The 12511-nt window shown below is 46.7% G+C and overlaps 1 protein-coding gene across 2 annotated transcripts in view; it reads right to left on the minus strand.

Annotated features, from left to right (window-relative positions):
* Positions 1-12511, minus strand: part of Armh3 (armadillo like helical domain containing 3) — a 195752-nt gene that overhangs the window by 112615 nt on the left and 70626 nt on the right. For both annotated transcript variants that reach the window (XM_075974238.1, XM_075974239.1), the window contains one exon: positions 1955-2043. In XM_075974238.1, the coding sequence (XP_075830353.1) occupies positions 1955-2043 (89 nt within the window). The remainder of the gene's footprint in view (positions 1-1954; positions 2044-12511) is intronic.

A 12511-nucleotide genomic window follows, 5' to 3' on the forward strand; every position in this document is an offset into this window, starting at 1 on the left:
AACTGAACCAAGACACAGACACTGACCACTGCTGCCTGTTCTACGTTCTATGGCTGAACCAAGACACAGACACTGACCACTGCTGCCTGTTCTACGTCCTATGGCTGAACCAAGACACAGACACTGACCACTGCTGCCTGGTCTACGTCCTACAACTGAACCAAGGACACAAATTTGCACTGTTTTGCATTTTCTTTGACATACTAGCTTTCGGAGCTTTATAATTATATTATCATCTACATAAAATAATAAGAGTCTTTTCTGTTATAAAAAATTTAGGCTGGGCGGTGGTGGCGCATACCTTTAATCCCAGTACTCGGGAGGCAGAGGCAGGCGGATCTCTGTGAGTTCGAGGCCAGCCTGGTCTACAACAGCTAGTTCCAGGACAGGCTCCAAAGCTACGGAGAAACCTTGTCTCGAAAAAAAAATTATATTCAGCTTACTCAACAAGTGTGGGTGGTGCATGCCTAGAAGTCTAGCCATTTGGGAGGCTGAGGCCAAGGACAGCCTGGGCTACATAGCAAGACCCAGTGTCAAACAAAATACACATGCATGCACACATGCAGAAAACTTAACTCATCAGTTTGATCCCTTCCAATCTCTTCCGACATGCCCTTAATTCCAAACTCTCTCCTAAAGCTCCAACTACAGTGTCCACTGCTGCCCCGTTAGTGTGACTCTCTTACCCTCCCTTCCACCACCACACACAGTAACTGCTGCTAATCCATTAATTAAAGATCTCTACTTCCCATTATGGAGGACTAAATTTAGAAAGGCCAATTAAGCTGGGAGGAAACCATGTGTCACAACAGGGAGATAAATTCCATAGAAGGGGGCTGGGCTCCTGGCCTGTTTCTTACAGAGCCCCTGACACTAACGACTCTCCTCAGTTCAGAAACAGAGGAGCACCCCACGGTTGGGGCAGCCACTCATCTGTAATCATTGAGAGAAAACTATTATAGCCTCAGGTCACAAAAGCCACAGGACCTATCAGCAAGCAACTGCCTCAGAGAACAATTTTTGCTTTCCCAAAACCTCCAATTTAGTCACACACAAAAAGGATGGCAAGCTAACATTAATTGTGCCCTTAGAGAAGAGACACACCCCGCATGCAGGGCAGCAGTGACTTTACTGGGTTACCAAATGGATATAAAGACAAAAGTAAACATTGTAATTTTCTGTTTTGTCTCTGGCCCAGGGGGAGTGGTGCCATCTACACAGTCTGTAAACAGTAATAATGCCAGATGTAACAAAAGAGCAGAGCTTCCCCCATCTCCCCGCCCCATCCCCACCACCTCCTAATGCCATTCCTCCTGAGATTACTCATCTTGAGGAAACACACAGCCGTTCCCTATAGTCCATATGCTGCTACCAAATGGAAGTGGATGCGAATCCAAGTTTGCACTGACTCCTCGCCGCTACACAAAGCCAGAATCTTCGAGATTCAAGACATTTTTGTTTGTTTGGTTTTGCTTTTTAAGGGTCTCACTACACAGCACTGAATAACTGGAATTCACTATGTAGCCCAGGCTGGCCTTGATCTCAGAGAGATCTATTTGCTTTTCCCTCCACTGCTGATTACAGGTTTGTGCCATTATGCCTGGCTAACAAATTATATCCTCTCCTTAGAGTTTTTTCCCTTTTTTTCTCAGTGCTAGGGATCAAATCCAGACTTTATGCTTGTACTCTACCAGGTACATCTTTAGCCCTAAAACTCAAGAAACCATCAAAGGCTGCCAAAAAAAAAAAGTACAGAGAATGAGAGAAGGAACAGGAAAGAAAGTGTGGACCACATAGCATTTGAAGTCTAGATTCAAGCAAGGCAAAATGTTAAAAATAAATAGTGTGAGTGAAAGAGAACCGTCCTAACAGCACACGGAATAAAAGACTATAGTGTGAGTGCAAGCTCATACGAAGCACAGGGAAAGAGAACAAGCTCAAGGAGGAGCGTTACCTGACCAGAGTTCCCGCCAGGTATAGTGCAGGCGAACTCTACACTTCTTCTGGTAACACAGCAGTTTGTGCACGACCTGGACACAGCGCCTGCAGTAAGAAGACAACCGGGTGAGCTCTGAGCCAGCGCAGTCCACCAGTGTTCTTCTTTAGGGAGGCAACCTCTGCTACGGTCACTAAGACTGAAGGCAAATACATACACATACCACAAAAAGGGGATAAGCCTGCCAAATTTTCTGTCTGTCAGTCTGTCACACACACACACAATTGGTGCTACCCACTGGGCTACAACTACTTAAGAGGCCTAGAATGAGGGACCACTGTTAGCCTTTCCCTCGAGTATTCGTCCTTTCAGGAAGGAAAGAGACATCACAATTATTTCAATGACAGCAAACATAGCATGCGGCTGGGCATGGTGGTGAATTCCTGTAATCCCAGCACTCAAGTGGCTTAGATTACTTGGGCTTCATAGGGACACCCTGAGTCAAAACAGGAAAGGGGGCCTGGAGGAAGCAGTGCCATGGCACTCTTATCAGTATAGGCACTTGCTGCCTAGTCTGGCAAACAGGTTTGATCCCTGGGTCCCACATGGCAGATCAAGAGAAACAACTTCACAGCAAGTGCTCACACACACAGGAAAGGGGTCACACACAGAAAATAAATAAACGTTTTAAAATTTTTTTTTCTGAAGGAGCTAGAGATGGCTCTTCCAGAGGACCTGGGTTCAATTCCTAGCAATGGCAGTTCCCTAATGTAACTCCAGTTCCAGGGGACCCCAGTATCTTCTAACCTCTCTGGATACCAGGCATGCACGTGGTACAAGTGTACATGCAGACAAAACACCCATACTGATGGAGGAAGGCCATTGGTTAATTAATAAAGAAACTGCTTGGCCTGATAGGTTAGAACATAGGTGGGTGGAGTAAACAGAACAGAAGTTGGGAGGAAGAGGAAGTGAGCTCAGACGCCATGCCACTGCTCTCCAGGTCAGACATGATGAAGCTCCGACCCAGGATGGACGTAGGCTAGAATCTCCCTGGTAAGTCACCACCTCGTGGTGCTACACACATTAATAGAAATGGGTCAAGCAGTGTTTATATGAATACAGTTTGTGTGTTGTTATTTTGGGGCATAAGCTAGCCAGGCGGCAGGGAGCTGGGTGGCAGGAACGCAGCCCCGCAGCTCTTACTACAAAACCATACACATAAAAATAATTTTTAATCAAAAAAATTAAGAAAGGAATGCACAGATGTAAAAAATGAAAGATATTAAGCCTCAAGTTCGAATTCAGTTTTAAAGAAATTTAACTTGTAACTAACCTAGTTTGTATTTACATTTAAAATCAGGACTAAAAAGATGGCTCAGCAGGTAACAAGGCTTGCTGTTCTTCCAAAGGACCTTAATTCAGTCCTTGCACCCACACAGAGCTGCTTACAGCTGCGTGCGACTCCAGTTCCAGGATCTGACACCTTCTGGCCTCTAAATGCACTCACACATGATAGACACCCACACCAACACTCATAAATAAAAGTAAGTATTTAAGTTGAGTTTAAAAAACCAGTTTGGGGAGAGGGGCTTATGGGAAAGCTCTCCTCCCCAGGATGTATCTGAAGCTGATGAAAGACATCTCCTGCGATGGCTGTGTCTGTCCTCCTGCAAACAGTCACCCACAAGACTGCAAACAACCACAATGGAACTCTGGATGCTTTGGTAACTAGTACGACAGCCAACAAGATCTCGAGTCAGCTAGGAGGCAAGGTTCCAGGCACTACAAGCCTGTGAGGGATCAGCTAGATCAGGTGAGCCTGTGAAAGATATCGGGTTAGCGTAATTGGGGGTGGAGTATTTAACGGCGGGCTGCACCCGTCCACAGGCTGCTGCAAGTGGAGAAAGGGAGCTGAGCACTAAAATTCATGTTTTCCTGTCTGTGAGTGTGATGATGAGCCTGGAGCATCAAGCTCCTGCTGCCATGCCTTCCTCACCATGACAGCCTATGCCTGGAACTGTAAGTCAAATGACCTTCCTCAGGTTACTCTTCAGAGAATTTTGCACAGCAACAAATTATGTAATTTAATCAGATACATAAGACTCAAAATTAGAAGGGGATGGCTGAGAAGATTAGCGGGATAGGAAGGGCGAGAGGGGAGTGAATATGATTGTTATACATTAAATACACGTATGGAAGCATCATAATGAAACCCATTATTATATAACATAGGTTAAGAGGAACACCAATTTTGAAGGCAGGCCTGGCGACTCATGCCAGGTGCAGGCAGGAGAAGCATAAGATCAAGGTCATCCTTGATGACACAGGAAGTTCCAGGTGAGCATGAGCTAGGTGAAACTGTCTCGAAATATGAATAAATGGGGCTGGAGAGATGGCTCAGTGGTTAAGAGCACTGACTGCTCTTTCAGAGGACCCGGGTTCGGTTCCCAGCACCCACATGGCAGCTCACAACTATCTGAAAATGCAGTTCCACGAGATCTGACACCTTCACACCAACGAACATAATAAAGTTAAATAAATCATTTTTAAAAAAATATGAATAAATAAGCTGGGCAGTGGTGGCGCACACCTTTATTCCAGCACTCAGGGGGCAGAGGCAGGTGGATCTTGGTGAGTTTGAGGCCAGCCTGGTCTACAGAGTGAGTTCCAGGACAACCAGAGCTACACAGAGAAACCCTGTCTCAAAAAAAACCAAAAAACAAAACAAGAATTAAAGATCATCTTCACCTACAATGGTAAATTTGAGACCAACTTGTGCTACAGAAGATCCTACCTCAAAATAAAGCAAAATAAAACATTGTGTTGTTGTGACACACATAACTTAATGGTCCAGGAACGGGACTATCGACCACTTGTAGCTGCTGAAACACAACCAAGTACTTGTTTGGTGGGACTAAGAGTGAAATTGTGTTTGCTCTCTGCACCCCTAGGCTGATTTTGTTTTTATACATACATATGTATGTATGTATGTAAGTGTGTATATGTATATACATACACATATATACATATATATGGTTTTTGTTTCGGGGGAGGGCTGTTGTTATTTTTTGACTTTATGAGACAGGGTTTCTCTGTGCAGTCCTGGCTGTCCTGCACTTGCTCTGTTGACCAGGCTGGCCATTAATGGCATGCACCAGCAGATCTACTCCTGATCCTCCTGTCTCCACCTCCCAAGCACTGGTATTACAGTTTTTATGGGGTATTCAAAACGAAACCCAGGGCTTTATGCATGCTAAGCAAGTATTCTACCAAACTATCCTCAGCCTGTTTTATTTTGTTGAAATAGGGTCTCATGTAGACCAGGCTAGCCTTGAACTTGATATGTAGCTAAGGGATGAGGCTGGGAAAAAATACAGGAAAAATTTATGGGGACATGGACAGGAAAACCAACTCCTCAACCAGATTCTGGTTAAAGCCTCACCCCAGCTGAGAAGCAAGAGGTTACTGGCACAGATAATTCTAAAACAGGATTAAGGCCTGTGTAGAACCTTGGGTAGGGCCACATTCTACCCCAGATGTTTCTGGGAATCTCAAAGTTAATTTTGTTTCAGTGTAGAACTCCTAACTTTCTGCACTCCACTCCTCTGCTCTAGAGGTGACCTCATCCATTGCAGGAAGCACCTAGCATCTCCTTTAGATTCCCAGCAACCCTTTGAAGAACACTGTTTCAAAAGCCTCCACATGGCACAGCTGGTTACTGGGTCACAGTGACTGTCTCTTAGGGAAGCTCACACTCATGCTCCAGGTCACAATGGCTGTCTCTTAGGGGAGTTCACACTCATGCTCCAGGTCACAGTGACTGTCTCTTAGGGAAGCTCACACTCATGCTCCAGGTCACAATGGCTGTCTCTTAGGGGAGTTCACACTCATGCTCCAGGTCACAGTGACTGTCTCTTAGGGAAGCTCACACTCATGCTCCAGGTCACAATGGCTGTCTCTTAGGGGAGTTCACACTCATGCTCCAGGTCACAGTGACTGTCTCTTAGGGAAGCTCACACTCATGCTCCAGGTCACAATGGCTGTCTCTTAGGGGAGTTCACACTCATGCTCCAGGTCACAGTGACTGTCTCTTAGGGAAGCTCACACTCATGCTCCAGGTCACAGTGACTGTCTATTAGGGGAGCTCACACTCATGCTCCAGGTCACAATGACTGTCTCTTAGGGAAGCTCACACTCATGCTCCAGGTCACAATGACTGTCTCTTAGGGAAGCTCACACTCATGCTCCAGGTCACAGTGACTGTCTATTAGGGGAGCTCACACTCATGCTCCAGGTCACAGTGACTGTCTATTAGGGAAGCTCACACTCATGCTCCAGGTCACAATGACTGTCTCTTAGGGAAGCTCACACTCATGCTCCAGGTCACAGTGACTGTCTCTTAGGGAAGCTCACACTCATGCTCCAGGTCACAATGACTGTCTCTTAGGGAAGCTCACACTCATGCTCCAGGTCACAATGGCTGTCTCTTAGGGGAGTTCACACTCATGCTCCAGGTCACAATGGCTGTCTCTTAGGGAAGCTCACACTCATGCTCCAGGTCACAGTGACTGTCTCTTAGGGAAGCTCACACTCATGCTCCAGGTCACAATGACTGTCTCTTAGGGAAGCTCACACTCATGCTCCAGGTCACAATGGCTGTCTCTTAGGGGAGTTCACAATCATGCTCCAGGTCACAATGGCTGTCTCTTAGGGGAGTTCACACTCATGCTCCAGGTCACAGTGACTGTCTATTAGGGGAGCTCACACTCATGCTCCAGGTCACAATGACTGTCTCTTAGGGAAGCTCACACTCATGCTCCAGGTCACAGTGACTGTCTATTAGGGAAGCTCACACTCATGCTCCAGGTCACAATGGCTGTCTCTTAGGGGAGTTCACACTCATGCTCCAGGTCACAGTGACTGTCTCTTAGGGAAGCTCACACTCATGCTCCAGGTCACAGTGACTGTCTATTAGGGGAGCTCACACTCATGCTCCAGGTCACAATGACTGTCTCTTAGGGAAGCTCACACTCATGCTCCAGGTCACAGTGACTGTCTCTTAGGGAAGCTCACACTCATGCTCCAGGTCACAGTGACTGTCTATTAGGGGAGCTCACACTCATGCTCCAGGTCACAATGACTGTCTCTTAGGGAAGCTCACACTCATGCTCCAGGTCACAATGACTGTCTCTTAGGGAAGCTCACACTCATGCTCCAGGTCACAGTGACTGTCTCTTAGGGAAGCTCACACTCATGCTCCAGGTCACAATGGCTGTCTCTTAGGGGAGTTCACACTCATGCTCCAGGTCACAGTGACTGTCTATTAGGGAAGCTCACACTCATGCTCCAGGTCACAGTGACTGTCTATTAGGGGAGCTCACACTCATGCTCCAGGTCACAGTGGCTGTCTCTTAGGGAAGCTCACACTCATGCTCCAGGTCACAATGGCTGTCTATTAGGGGAGCTCACACTCATGCTCCAGGTCACAATGACTGTCTCTTAGGGAAGCTCACACTCATGCTCCAGGTCACAATGGCTGTCTCTTAGGGGAGTTCACACTCATGCTCCAGGTCACAATGGCTGTCTCTTAGGGGAGTTCACACTCATGCTCCAGGTCACAGTGACTGTCTATTAGGGGAGCTCACACTCATGCTCCAGGTCACAGTGACTGTCTCTTAGGGAAGCTCACACTCATGCTCCAGGTCACAGTGACTGTCTATTAGGGAAGCTCACACTCATGCTCCAGGTCACAATGGCTGTCTCTTAGGGGAGTTCACACTCATGCTCCAGGTCACAGTGACTGTCTCTTAGGGAAGCTCACACTCATGCTCCAGGTCACAGTGACTGTCTATTAGGGGAGCTCACACTCATGCTCCAGGTCACAATGACTGTCTCTTAGGGAAGCTCACACTCATGCTCCAGGTCACAGTGACTGTCTCTTAGGGAAGCTCACACTCATGCTCCAGGTCACAGTGACTGTCTATTAGGGGAGCTCACACTCATGCTCCAGGTCACAATGACTGTCTCTTAGGGAAGCTCACACTCATGCTCCAGGTCACAATGACTGTCTCTTAGGGAAGCTCACACTCATGCTCCAGGTCACAGTGACTGTCTCTTAGGGAAGCTCACACTCATGCTCCAGGTCACAATGGCTGTCTCTTAGGGGAGTTCACACTCATGCTCCAGGTCACAGTGACTGTCTATTAGGGAAGCTCACACTCATGCTCCAGGTCACAGTGACTGTCTATTAGGGGAGCTCACACTCATGCTCCAGGTCACAGTGGCTGTCTCTTAGGGAAGCTCACACTCATGCTCCAGGTCACAATGGCTGTCTATTAGGGGAGCTCACACTCATGCTCCAGGTCACAATGACTGTCTCTTAGGGAAGCTCACACTCATGCTCCAGGTCACAATGACTGTCTCTTAGGGGAACTCACACTCATGCTCCAGGTCACAGTGACTGTCTCTTAGGGGAGTCCACACTCATGCTCCAGGTCACAGTGACTGTCTCTTAGGGGAGTCCACACTCATGCTCCAGGTCACAATGGCTGTCTCTTAGGGGAGTCCACACTCATGCTCCAGGTCACAATGACTGTCTCTTAGGGGAGCTCACACTCATGCTCCAGGTCACAATGGCTGTCTCTTAGGGGAGTCCACACTCATGCTCCAGGTCACAATGACTGTCTCTTAGGAAAGTTGCAGTGCTGAAAGGACAGTCGTGGATTAAAAGGCAGCAAGGGCTTAAAGAGGACAACACTGAATAAACTGAACTAAGGGTCTTTATTCTCTGGAAAGAAACAGAACACTACCAAACTCCTTCTGAGAGGTAAGAGTCAAAGAGACCCAGCGAGAGGAATTGAAGTGCCTAACAGCACATCAAAGGCAAACACTAAAGTATGTTTACTTAATATGTAAACTGAATTTAAAGCAGGTGTGGTGGTATATGCTGGTAATCCGAGCTCAGAGGAGGATTGACAAGAGAACATGGCCAACAAGGACTACATAGAAAATACGAGGTGTGGGATGGGAGAGATGTTTCAGCAGTTAAGCGCACTGGCTGCTCTTCCAGAGGATTCAGGTTCAATTCCCAGCAACCACGTCAATAACTCTAGTTCCAAGGGGTCTAATGCCCTCTTCTGGCCTTCTTGGGCAGTACATGCACATACATGCAGGTGAAACATGCACACACACACACACACACACACACACACACACACACACATAAAACAAATATTTTAAAAAGAAAGTATTAGGCCATCCAAAGCTACACCGCAAGACTTCAGTCTCAAAACAACAAAATTTCAGGGCAGCGAGACAGCTCAGCAGCAAAAGCACTTTCCAAGCCTGGTAAGCTGAGGTCTAGCCCTGAGCCATGAAGAGAAAGCATGAAAGCAATGCCGCACATCTGTAATCCCAACACTCCTACAGCCAGCAATGCCACACATCTGTAATCCCAACACTCCTACAGCCAGCAACGCCACACATTTGTAATCCCAACACTCCTACAGCCAGCTGCTATGGGGTAAAGACAGAATTATCCAGATCCTTGTGAGCCAGTAGGCCTGAAGTACACAGTACAATGGAAATGAGAGATTCTGCCTCAACAAGGTAGAAGCAACTCCCTAAAATTGTCTGCTGATTTTCATTTCACCACAATGCATACATACCCACATATAATATTTAGCAGAGAAATATAAAATAACACATCAGCATACACATCAACAAATTTTAAAAACTTGTTATCATAAAAGAAAAAAAAATCTAACCAGTACTGAGACTAACTACCAAGTGATACAAATTCCAAATAAACCATTCTTCCAGTTTCCAGCCATTTTCTTCATTGGTTTTTACTTTTTGTTGTTGTTTGGTTTGGTTTGGTTGGGGGCTTGTGAGACCAGGCTGGCCTTGAACTCACAAAGATCCTCCTGCCTCTGCCTCCCAAGTGCTGGCATTAAAGGCGTGCGCCACCACTGCCCAGATTCATTTCCTCATTTTTTGGAAATGGTAACACAGTCTCCTTTATGTGGGTGCCATCCGCTGCTGTTTCCCCTTCAGAGACCATGCTTTAAACGGCTAGCAGCCCAACCTGGGGGGTTCTGCTCCCCCAGTGAGTCTGTTGCTGCCACTTCAGCTAGCCCTTTAGGTAGCTTTAACCAAATCTCTATTCTAATAAAACCTAAGAATCAAAGGCTAGGGTGAACACCTGAGAGCTCAGAGTTAGAGAAGCAACTGGCTAACTCTCTCTTTACTCAATCCAGGAAGCCTCTCTCCTTCCACACCGCCCCAACTAAAAATCTCATGCTAAGCTCCTCCCTGCTACTTCCTGCTAACTAGTTGCTAAGCCCACCTCTGTGAGCCCAGGTTAATTTAATTAATGCAAATGTAACATCTGTACATGGTTAAACAAATGCAATATAAACTAATATAACACATCTTTGCCTAGTTAAACAAATATTCTGCAACAATCTGTTAAATAATAGCCTCATTTGAGCCATGATTTGCCTTGGCCAATGTATAAAACCTATCAATATCTCCATAAAATTGAGTGATTAGTTCACAGCTGCTGATGCTGCTGCAGCCAACAAGGATGGCTGGGTGCTGCCTGTAAGCGACCACTCAGATGCACCATGGTCATGACTATATGCTGGTACCTCTCATGTGGGCTAGGCTGGATAAGCATACACCCTCGCTGCTGTGGACACTACAGAGCAGTGCTGAGATACTTCTTACAGCCTGAATGTGTGCCCCTCACTTGAAGACTACATACAGCACTCCTAAAGGCTCTCTTGCTGTCTCACAGGCACCCAACAGGTACACTGTTAGCCTTGCGCTCACAGTGACTCAGACAGTTACCAAGTATTAAGATAATTTTAACAAGTGCCAAGTGCCAAAGACTCAGGACGCTGAGGCAGGAGGCTGGACGGTTTGAGCCTAGGTTACGTTGCAAGACCGTCTAAAAAAGAGAAGAAACAAAAACAAATTTAATAACTGTTACATCCTTAAAAATACATACTGGCAAAAGATTCCAAATTTCCTGCTTCTTTGGGTGTTTCTCTGTAGTGGTTCCTAGTCTGAGAAAAGACAGCCCTGCCTTCTCCCAACTTTCCCTTCCACTGCATCTTTGGTAGGCCCTGTCTCAAAAAAAGAAACAGGGTGGGCTTAAGTTTTCCACATAAGAGTGAGTTAAGAAGGTTTATTTTCCTGAATTCATCTCTCCTCAGTCTCAAACCCCGTGGTAACTACAAGGATGGCAACAAGAATCAAGAGGAACAGAAATGAATGTTAGGCTTGGGGGTTCCTCTGCTTGTGCCTCCGGCAAGACTCCTTTCCCCTTGGAGACACCTTTCCTGCCACTGCCGTTCCTACAGTGCTCAGACAGAAAAGAAACTTGTCTCACTTCTGACCCAGATTCTGGCTCTGGGTGCTAAGTCTTTCTGTACTCCATACTTTTTCATATTCACCATGAGGATGATAAACTTAGCTGAAATGGTAGGAATTCATCTGCTTTCAGTCCCTCTCTCTGCTACATGCTGCTGAGAGGCTGCACATAATGAGAAGAGAGCAGCAGCCTGGCCTGCTGCCCAGCTGGGAGCAGAGAGGTTCACCTAAAAAGGACTTGATGCTCCAGATACCAAAACTGGAAAAGGAAATGGAAGTAGAGAGAAGGAAAATCTGGATAGGCACCGGCTTGGAGAAAGTGAATTCAGCCTGAGGCTGGAACCTTCTGCCCGGCCTTCTCTTCATCTGCACCATCTTCGTACCCTCAGAACAGTCAGCCTCAGAGCAAGTGGAGAAGAAAACAATACAGAAACGTTCTGGACAAAGTTAGTGGTGGGTACAGAACATCCACGGTAAGTTAGGGACTACAGGTTAGGGTGGGTACAGAACATCCATGGTAAGTCAGGACTACAGGTTAGGGTGGGTACAGAACATCCACGGTAAGTTAGGACTACAGGTTAGGGTGGGTAGAGAACATCCATGGTAAGTCAGGACTACAGGTTAGGGTGGGTACAGAACATCCACGGTAAGTTAGGACTACAGGTTAGGGTGGGTAGAGAACATCCACGGTAAGTTAGGACTACAGGTTAGGGTGGGTACAGAACATCCACGGTAAGTTAAGACTACAGGTTAGGGTGGGTAGAGAACATCCATGGTAAGTTAGGACTACAGGTTAGGGTGGGTACAGAACATCCACGGTAAGTCAGGACTACAGGTTAGGGTGGGTAGAGAACATCCACGGTAAGTCAGGACTACAGGTTAGGGTGGGTAGAGAACATCCACGGTAAGTCAGGACTACAGGTTAGGGTGGGTACAGAACATCCACGGTAAGTCAGGACTACAGGTTAGGGTGGGTAGAGAACATCCATGGTAAGTCAGGACTACAGGTTAGGGTGGGTAGAGAACATCCACGGTAAGTCAGGACTACAGGTTAGGGTGGGTAGAGAACATCCACGGTAAGTCAGGACTACAGGTTAGGGTGGGTAGAGAACATCCACGGTAAGTTAGGACTACAGGTTAGGGTGGGTAGAGAACATCCACGGTAAGTTAAGACTACAGGTTAGGGTGGGTAGA

The sequence above is a fragment of the Microtus pennsylvanicus genome, chromosome 5 (assembly GCF_037038515.1).
Source record: "Microtus pennsylvanicus isolate mMicPen1 chromosome 5, mMicPen1.hap1, whole genome shotgun sequence".
Lineage (NCBI taxonomy): Eukaryota > Metazoa > Chordata > Mammalia > Rodentia > Cricetidae > Microtus > Microtus pennsylvanicus.